This window comes from Chlamydotis macqueenii, chromosome 22 (assembly GCF_036417535.1).
Source record: "Chlamydotis macqueenii isolate bChlMac1 chromosome 22, bChlMac1.mat, whole genome shotgun sequence".
NCBI classification, from domain to species: domain Eukaryota; kingdom Metazoa; phylum Chordata; class Aves; order Otidiformes; family Otididae; genus Chlamydotis; species Chlamydotis macqueenii.
The window spans coordinates 6300087-6309619 of record NC_141577.1 but is presented as its reverse complement, the minus strand read 5'-3'; the positions used below and the strand labels follow the sequence as shown (position 1 = coordinate 6309619).

The window sequence follows — 9533 nt, the reverse complement described above, 5'->3', positions numbered from 1 at the left end:
TTCCGTAGGCGTATATGAACAAGAGGGTGTAACGTTTGTTCCATTTGCTGCGAGAGTGTAAATCTCTTGGGATTTATGAGAAATGAAGAAACAAGGGAGAAATCTTGGATGAAAGGTCTGGTTTGTAAAAATGTTTTTGTACCTGGCCTTAAAGGCAGATACGTAGCAGATACCTGGGCACTTGTCATCTCCTAGCAGCACAGAAATAGATCTTTACAGACATTTACCTGTAGCTTCAGGTGCTTCTTGGAAATGTGAGCTAAGTGACAAAGCTATGGCCACAAAAGGAGTCTGGTAAAGGAAATAGCTTGAATCCAGATCTCCAACACCTCAGGTTAATTTGAGACTCTTCTTCCTTCCTGGAGACATGAGAGGTCTTCATGTGGCGAAGTTCTCTCTGATCCTTTCAGTCAGTGAATCCTGGGGCTCTGTCTTCATGCAAACGATTGGCAGCACCTTTTCTAAGAACGAGCCCCTTCTTTCAGCAAAATGATGTCATTTATTCTCTGGCCTTTCCTCTGTGTGGGTAACTACTGCTGCGTTACCTTTCCCACGTCGAGGATATCTTCTTTCACCCTGCAGTGACCAGAACGAGGATCACAGGAACCGGAGCCAAGGGAGATTTATTGTATCACTGAGCTGGCATCTGGAATGTCACATCGTATCCGAGCTCTGACATAACTCTGAAACTTGGCACAGCTGGAATATGGGCTGTAACAGGTAACGCTGCTATTGTATTTCCCTATTTTCTTTAGAATGATTGTTGCATTGGTACAGAGGTTGAAAACTTCCCTCTGCTTGTTTTCCTGTAACATAGACACTTTATTTTATCAGTTATATCTTTGGGTTTTTTTATTATTTTAAGTTAAATTTTCACTATTCCTGATTTTCTCTGCCTAACATCTCCTCCTCCCTGCTATTGTAGCTCCATTCCTAGATGTACATCTTTCATCTGCTCTGGCCTCCCGTGCCCCCTCACTTCATCCCCGCTCCATAAACAGAGCTCTCGACAGTATCTGTGTTCTCACGTGCCGTCACCATCAGAGCTATTTTGTGAATAGAGCAATAACTCCCCCTGAGCATATTTTTTAAATCCCACTATGGGTTTTCCCCTGCACACTTCTTCTGCATGCATTTTGCATGAATGCAGAGAGGGATTCACACTCCTCCTTGGTCAGAGTGAACGTTAAAGTCTCTTGTCACTCGCAGGAATGTGATCGCACCCTATTTTCCTTCCACGAGATGCTGTAAGCAGAAGCTGTTGCTGAGATGAAAGCAGTTTTCCACACTCCGGCTTGCTGCACTTTTTCTTATTTCTCTTTTCATTCCTCCAGCACGTGTTACACTTTGCATAAGACCTCACACCGCTTCTCTGTAATTGCCATCACCTTGCATCTGTTCATAACAACAGTGCAATAAACCCCTAAACAGGTCATTGTAAACAAATAAAAATACACTCCCTTTCCCAAGAGGCCTTTAAAAACATCTTGAGAAAGGCAAGTGCAGTAATTCTTTGTTGGCTCTGCTCACCTGCTTGTGCTCTTAGCTGTATTCCACTCCCAAGATTTCCTCAAAATTGGTGAAGCCAGGCGCTGCCTCCCTGTGCTGGAGCAGTGGCCCAGGGGATACGGGGTGCCTGGAAGCTGTCACCCATCCCTGTTGTGGTCGGTACCCAACGCTTCCTACCTCTGTGTGACACATGCAATGGGAAGATGAAGGCCCTTTGCCTGCCTCCTCGTGCAGGAGGTGACTTCTGGATTTTCTAAAAACGTGTGGATAGTGTTGAGTACACCGTCGTTAACATAGAAGTACAATGAGACAGCGGTTTGACAGTTCTATTGCAAGGAATTTTAATTGCTCAACCTAGCAAAAGACTTTAAATGGATTTAATGGAAAAAAAAAAAAAGAGGGAGAGAGAAAGCAGAGACTTTCATTTAAGAGAGGTATTTTCTCCAATTGAGTAACAATTTTACTTGAAATTTAACTTGTCTGGAATCCTACCGCGTTTACTCAGGTTAAATCAGTTTTCTGCTGCAGACCAGAAAAAAACCTCAGTTCCATTTGCCCTTTTTTTTTTTCTCGCCACGCCTGGAGCAGAAGTGCGGGGCTGCAGGCAGCCCGGGGAACCCCGCACGGGTAACCCCCTTGGCCAGGATCAGTCTCCACGCGTGGGGCTGGCGGCCCCTGGGCTCCCACGGCCGGACCGGCTGCCCGCGCCCCTGCCGCTCCATCTGCCGGCAGCGGCTGCAAAAGCTGCCTCCTGCCTTCACCACGCGGCACCCCCCACTCGGGACCCCCAGAAGGCAGCCTCCACGGTACGCTCGCCCCACGTCCGGCCGCCCCACGCTGCATCCCACTCCCGTCCCAGCAACTTTCTCCTCACTCCGCGCTTCCCTCCCCTTCGCGGCGTGGGGAGACGAAAGGGCCCCACGCGTGTTTCGCGTGGCCATGCGGAGCGGCAAGGCCCGGAGCAGGCTGCGGGGCCGGGCTGTCCACGGAGTGGAGGGAGGGGGTGCGCCCCTCCCACGTGTGTCCGCGCCCCGCGTGTTTCCCCCGCGGCCGCTCCACGCGGCGGGGCGGAGCGGGGCCGTGACGCGGCGGCGGCGGGGCTATAAAGCACCTGCCAGCAGCCGCCGGCCCCAGACGCGTCGCGGCGGCTGCGGGGGAAGCAGCGCACGGAGAAGCAGCGGGAGAGAAGCGGAGGAAAGAAAAGGAGGAAAAAAAAAAGGAGGAAAAAACCCCCCGAAAGCCTCCAAATCTCTCCAGACGCCTGCGAGCCCCGCGGCCATGCCCAGCCACCCCACCGGCGCCGTCCTGCTGGCGCTCGCCTTCTGCATCCTCCTGGAAGACGGTGAGCCCCGGGCTGGAATTGGGGGGCTCGGCTTTCCGGGGGTGCCCACCCCGGCAGGGGGACCCCTCTGCACCCCCTCGGCTGGGGGAGCGGGGCAGCATGCTGTGCCCGGGGTCCGGCTGCCGGGTGGGGAGCATTGCACGGTGGCTACCTCGCACCTTCTGGGGTAGCCCCGGCAGCTGCTGGGGTTTTGGAAACCCTTTCTGAGGCCGCTCGGCGTGCTGCATCTCCTGCAAAGCTGCCTGTGTATGGAAATCTCCGCGTTCCTTACTGGAGGTGTAACTGCAGAGGTGGCAACACCGAGCCCGCAGCTCATCCTTTCCTCCTCCTGCTGCAGGTACGGGCCATCCGCCCCTGGGGTCCCACCTGGCCGCCGCCGGTGCTCCGCGGCTGAGGACCAAGCGATGCTCCTGCAACAGCTGGCTGGATAAGGAATGCATTTACTTCTGTCACCTGGACATCATCTGGGTCAACACACCCGGGTGAGCATGAACGCAGCTTTTGGGGAGCGGGGTGGGGGGGTGGCTCTGTTGATGGGTAAGTCACTGTCCTTTCTGATCGAGGACGGGGTCAGGTTAGAGGAGGGTGGGAAAGGGTCCCAGCCCTGTGAGGTTCTTGTAGCACCTGCTCTGGAGAGCACTGTGAGTCCGGCCCTTCCCAACGGGAAAGGGACAAGCTGTGGTACAACCCACAGAGGAGCAGGGGGAAAGCTCAGGGTGCCACTTCCTCATGGGCTCATCTTTTTCTGAGATTTGTACTTCTGCAAGCTGAAAGCAACACCGAGGTATCACAGCTGCCAGTCAGAAAGTTCCCTCACCAGCTCGCGAGCTGGAACTGCTGGCTGCCAGCTTTGTTGATGAGGCAGCAGTGGGTTGGCACTGAAGTCCGGCAGCTGCCAAGTCCTGCCCTCAGGAATGCTAAAGCAGCTTTCTGAGCAGTTTCAGGCCAATGGCCATCACGGCGCAGCGAAACACATGTACTCAGGTGTGGTTATAATCGCTCCTGCCAACGTGCAATTACAACTCGCTGCTTGCTCGGAGCACAGCTGCAGCCACTGCCAATCCGAAACCCTCCGGGACAGGAGATTGCAATCAAAGATGGAGCGGGAATGTGCTAACCGCTCTGAAAGCGCTCTGTGATCAGAAGAACCTGTTATGGCCCTGAGACATCTTGACGCGTTAAAATCCGTGGCGGGGCAGGGAAAGCCCTGCCGTCCCTGTACCTGAGAAGCTGCCCGTCACGCTCCTGGCACGCTGTGCCATCCAGTCCCTGTGGCGACCCTTGCACGGGCGCCTGTGCTGCTGCGAGGAGAGAAAATTCCACTTGCAACCCAGCACATACTGGCACGGCAATCTCCCTGGGAGGGGTAGGGTGGGGAAAACAGTAGGTGGGAGAGGAGCTGGAGTTTAAAGGCTTAGCCATATCAGTGACCTTTTCGCCCTGTGTCTATAGATGAGACTTTTATTATCCTGGCACTGGCTTGGCTGCCTTCCAGGGCCACGTTATAAACCTGTTGGCTAATAAAAAGTTAGTCTCATAGCTGATTTCTTTTGTTTTCAACAGACACACCGCTCCCTACGGCTTGGGAAGCCCGCCAAGGCGGCGCAAGCGGTCGCTTGGCAGGTGCGAGTGCTCGCGCTCCAGGGACAGCGTCTGCACCGCCTTCTGCCAGGTGAAGCCCGGGTAAGTCAAGGAGGGGTCCCGGAGATGGGGCCTGGGGGCTGCTGGGCCGGGGTGCAGGCAGACAGAGCACGCTGAGGAGCTGGCGTCACTCTGCAGCCTCCCTCGGGATGGCTGCGTGGCTCTTCGCAAAGAGCTGGAGCTTGTCTAGGGGCTTTCATAGACCTACCGAGGGGCCCTGGCAAAGCATCACCAGGGTGTTTTTGTTGTACAACAGCCTCGTGAAGCGATGTCACCTCCGTCCCTCCTGCTGCTGGGAGGCTGGGGAGGTGCTGGGCGCGCTGGTGGGAAGGGAGGAGCCGGCAGTGGCCAGGGAGAGGGATGAGCAGAGGGTGGGAAGCGTTGGGACGCGAGCGTCTGCTGTGCGGCTCGTGTGGGAGAGGCTGCAGGAGGGCTCCTGGCTGTCTCACTTCAGGCAGCCGTAATAGAGGAGTGCATACACGTGGGGGCAAAGTCATTGTGAAGATCTGTCAGTAATTTTGAGGCAATAGTTAAAATCCCCAACGATTAAATATGACTGTGAATAGAGGAAGGATGGGAGAGGATAGAAGTAAAAGTGAGCTCTAAATAGCTCTGACAGCTGCAATTAACCCTTCAAAAACACACATTCAGCTGCCTTAGCCTGTCGCTGGTGAGGTTAGAGCGGCACGCCTCCGTACGTACCACAGCGTGGCTGGATGTGAGCGCTCATGCATCTCCTCTTGCTCATTAGGTACCTCCAGAGTCTGAAGCTCCCAGTGAGCTCTGGAGCATCAGTGAAGCCTCCACAGAGCAGCAGCATGAGGCCTTCCCGTCACAGCCTGCTGAGAGCTCTCAGGTAAGCATACCACTTAAAACCACTCTGAACGTCCCTCAAAAACACTTAAAAATCTGTGGTTGTGACCCTAGACTGCAGTTACCACTTGGATTTGACCTGACTTCCCCCTCTCATCTCCCATTAAATGTGAAGACTTGATTATTTCCTCTCTCTGTAGAACTGAAGGTTAACAGCTGAGGGAACCAGGGTCGTTTGTCTCCTTCCAAAACTAGAGGAGTCTTACGTAAAATGTAATTCTTGGTTGGAGTGGAAAGTTCCTCTGATACGAGACAGACCAATGGGTGATGGATAAGAAGAGGGGAGGGACGGCATCACGTAGGAAAATGATTTGCTGGGTAGCAGCTGTGGACCAAAGGAAATAGTTTTTCTCACATCTGTGAGTTGTGGGACTCGCTGCTGGAAGAAATCGGGGACTCCAGGAGCGCGATTGAGTTAAAGGGGGTGGGAAAACTGAGGGAGGGTTGGTCTATTGGTGGCAGTTAGATCAGATGCAATGGGATCACTTGCTGAAAGGCAGGGCTGGGGAAGCGTCGCTTGGGTCGTGCCCCGACTCCTCTGCCACCGGCCATGGATGGAAAGGGGGAATTAGGCTAGATGGATCTCTGCTGTGGCTTAATGAGGCTGCAGCTAGAAATTCCCCCTCTTCCTTCCCGCATCTTCTGCCTCAAATGGTAAGGGGTAGATAAATACCGTTGCACGGGCTGTTGCTGACTCCTGGGAAGATGGACTGGAGAATGAATGTAGTGTCTCTTCTGCTTACAGGGATCTTGCCATCTCCAGTCTGCGGTCCGGCAAGCACCAGCACCGTTCTTGGAGGAATGCCCAGCCAACAGTTTTGCCTTGGAAGAAAAACATCTGGAAGAAGAAGAGATAAGAAGCAGGTGCATACCAAGTTCACCAGAAGGATTTGGATGCCTGTGGGTGCCGCTAACTCCGCTGTCGGTGGTTAGAGCTGAAGGAAAGGCCATGAGTGGAAGGGGGAAGAAGTGGAAGTCTCCATGCTCCTGTTGAGTGAACCAGTACTGCATGCACTCCAGAGACTGTTGTAAAGAGAAACTTGTCTCTCTATACAGTCATAGCTGTGTTGTGGAGCTGAATTGTGCCTTTTTGGATCAAGCAAGGGTCTTGCTGGTAGAGTACTGGCTTAACTCTGCGCTGGAGCGCAGAGGCAGAGGCTTGGCCTGTGCTGGGCAGTTGAATCACGTACAAACCAGACGGCTCCATGCATTTCTGGACCTGGCAGCACTGAGCCTGTGTCACTGGCCTGGTTTGCTCTGCCTTTGAACCGTGTTTGAGCACGGTTCCAGCTTGGCCCTATTCAAAGGTGATTTGGCCGGTCATTGTAGACGGGGATAAGCTGCCTCCAGCCCACCTGCCCAAGCCCACCTTCGCATTTTTTGCTCTTATTTGTCAGACAGTGCGATGTGCCTATGAATGAGACTCCCATGGTAAAACAGCTCCCAGTTTTTATTAAAAAATATATATCATTTAGAAGCCTGAAGGCCAGCTGAGTAGTCAGTGGCGTTCTTTGGCTGAGGAGTTCACTGATGGGCCGTCCTTAGGTGGCTCTCGTTTAGGTGGAGGTTAGCTTACTTACACTGGAGCTTGCATCAAACCCAGGCAAGACTCCTGCCATCGGGCCCAGCAGTGATGGGGGCACGAGGCTGCAGCGGAGCCGTGTTTTTGCAGGAGCCCTGTGCACGCGGAGCCTGGGAGAGGGAGCCCGGCGGGGGCTGAGGCAGAGCCGAGCTGCTCATCCAGATGAGTTCAGTGCTGTGAACCTGTCTCTTCTCCTCGGACCTACCCTTAGCAGGGTAGAGTGCTTCCAGCTCTTAACCTAATAGCCCAGCTTTTGTCCAGCTCTGCCTGAAAGGAAAGGCTGGGGGCAGAGGCAATGGGTGGTGGGAAAATAGCACGCAAAGGCTTGCTTGCTGCTTCGCGTAGATCAGGTCTCTGGGTGGGACTCTGTATTAAATGACCAATAGATAGCGTGTCACTGAGCAGTGTAACCTGAATAGAGAATGCGTTCGGCAAGGGGCAGCCAGGTGGGATTGGTGTGGAGGACAGGGTTGGTAAGAGGAGAGCACAGCATTGTCTGCACAGCTTTAGAAGAAAAGCTCGGATCCAAACCCATGCCAGAATCACGGCTGCTTCCCCAGCTGCTGAGTAGCACAGTGCTGCTGGCCCAGAGGAGGGAAGGAATAATTTGGAAAAAAGCACTGAACCCAGGACCGAGAAACCAATCTTGCAGGCAAACAGAATCTCAAGGCTCTGGAGCTGTATCAGAAATGCACTTTTGTTTGCCTGGCCAGATTACCTTGTGTTATAAATCCTGGCTGCATCTGTCAGCTGGTTCGTGCAGATAAATAATTGCTCTCCTGGAACCACCGTTGGGTCCCCCTTGCTTCCCAATCCAGTATTACACAGGAGCATTCACAAAGGCTGCTTGGAATTGGTGGTGGACCAAAATCTGTGGCTCTTGCAAGTGTAGTCCCACTGGACATACGAAATAATTCCTTGATTTTGCTTTAAGCCCTAGAGGGGAGGAAAAAGACATCAGTTGATTGTATTGTAGATGAAACAGCAGGCTAATCAGTTGGTCCCCAAAGCTGCAGAGAATCTTTTTTAATATTTGACCTTCTGAAGGTTTGAGTTATTCTAAAAAATCAAATAAAATCCTGAAAGGGTTTGTTCCAGAGGAAACTTTGCACATGGTTTAATGTGAGCCTAGTAATTTAAAATAAAACTACTGCTGTAAAGTACTATGTATATCTCCTTGTGTGTGTAATGTCTCATCTTTAAAAGTGACTTACTGCACACTGCCATATGTAGCATCCTGAAATCTGTATATTTATTTAAATCAATTGATTTTTTTAGACAGTAATTTGCAAAATTTAATTTGTAATAAATAATGACAGAAGTCAATAGCATTCTTCTTTTTTGACGGCTGGGTGGATGAAGTGAAAGAAAGCCAGATGGCCAGAAGCACTGTGAAAGTGAGTGGGACAGCAGAGCTGGGTGAGAATGGGGAGGCGTGTAACCCTGTGAATGTTCCTGAGCAAACTTCAGTTCAAAGTGAATCCATCTAGCTTCCTTAAACATTCCTTAACTTAAGTACCTTGTTCCTTTTGAGATGTCTGTGGGAACTTAGATGTGAAGTTACCCCCAACTCGTTGTGCTGAGGGGTGCTGAGACCCAGCTGAACCCTTGTGCCGAGGATCCTGTTAATGTTTTCCCATGGTTGAGTCCTTTGCCTTAAATCCTCTCAGCAGCTCTGTGACTGTGGGTGTCAGCATCGCAGGGATGGAGCACCCACACACTCTCTCCTGCACCAGCCAACTTTTCCGTCTGAGTTGTGCCAATTGTTTTTTGTTGTTTTATTTTTTTAAGCACAGTTAAAAAGCCAGCATCCATTTGATGGTTTTCTTTGCATGAAGACCACACCATAGGTTATTCCGGTGTTGTTAACTCAGTGAATTGCATGGTGCAGCTGTGAGAAGGGGAAAAAAAAAAAAAGAAACATTAATAATAGCTACCACTGTGCTTGCTCTGTACCCAGGAACCACGGCACTTCCTCACGGCTGTCCATGGCTTCCCAGGAACAGTCATTTAGAGAGCGCAGCCCCCATCCTCTCCTATCGCCCAGCTTTCTCGGTTGAGCTGCATCTCCCATGGGCAAGGCTCCACCCTGGGACTTGGTGTTAGAGCATGCGAAAATCAGATTCCTTCAGATGTTTCTATGACTTTAATGATAAAGGCCTGTGATAAAAAGGACCTCAAATTACAGATAAAAGGGAAAAAGGTACGCTAAAACACTGCAAATATCCTACGTGAAATTCTCAACATTGTTCCAGAACAGGCCTGAAAATTTTGCCTGTTTAGGGTAATTTCCATGGTGCCCTGCTTGGAATGATTTCAGGTAGTGTGAGTGAGGAAGCTGAGGGCTTGCCCAGGAAAGACTTCCCCATCATCTGGAATGTCTATTGAGCCAGCCTTGGGCCCAGCCTTTTATTTGTCTTTCTTAAGTCACAGAAGAGCCATGGCTTTAGTTAGCCCTTGGTCTTGGAGAACAAAGCATCCCTGCTCCTGCAGCTCAAGGCCCAGCCAGCCGTGAGGGTAATGGCACAAGGGGGCATCACCTTTGCTGAAGGTGGGACCGTACGAAATGCTCTCCAGCCCTGCTGC

At 51.9% G+C, this 9533-nt stretch overlaps 1 protein-coding gene across 1 annotated transcript; it reads left to right on the top strand.

Annotated features, from left to right (window-relative positions):
- The first annotated feature begins 2683 nt into the window (after positions 1-2683).
- EDN2 (endothelin 2) lies at positions 2684-8273 on the top strand. Its single transcript, XM_086765068.1, has 5 exons — positions 2684-2851; positions 3189-3333; positions 4415-4534; positions 5244-5348; positions 6111-8273. Exons 1-5 carry the CDS (start codon positions 2788-2790, stop codon positions 6220-6222), a joined length of 546 nt encoding a protein of 181 aa, XP_086621194.1. The 5' UTR covers positions 2684-2787; the 3' UTR covers positions 6223-8273.
- The last annotated feature ends 1260 nt before the right edge of the window (positions 8274-9533 follow it).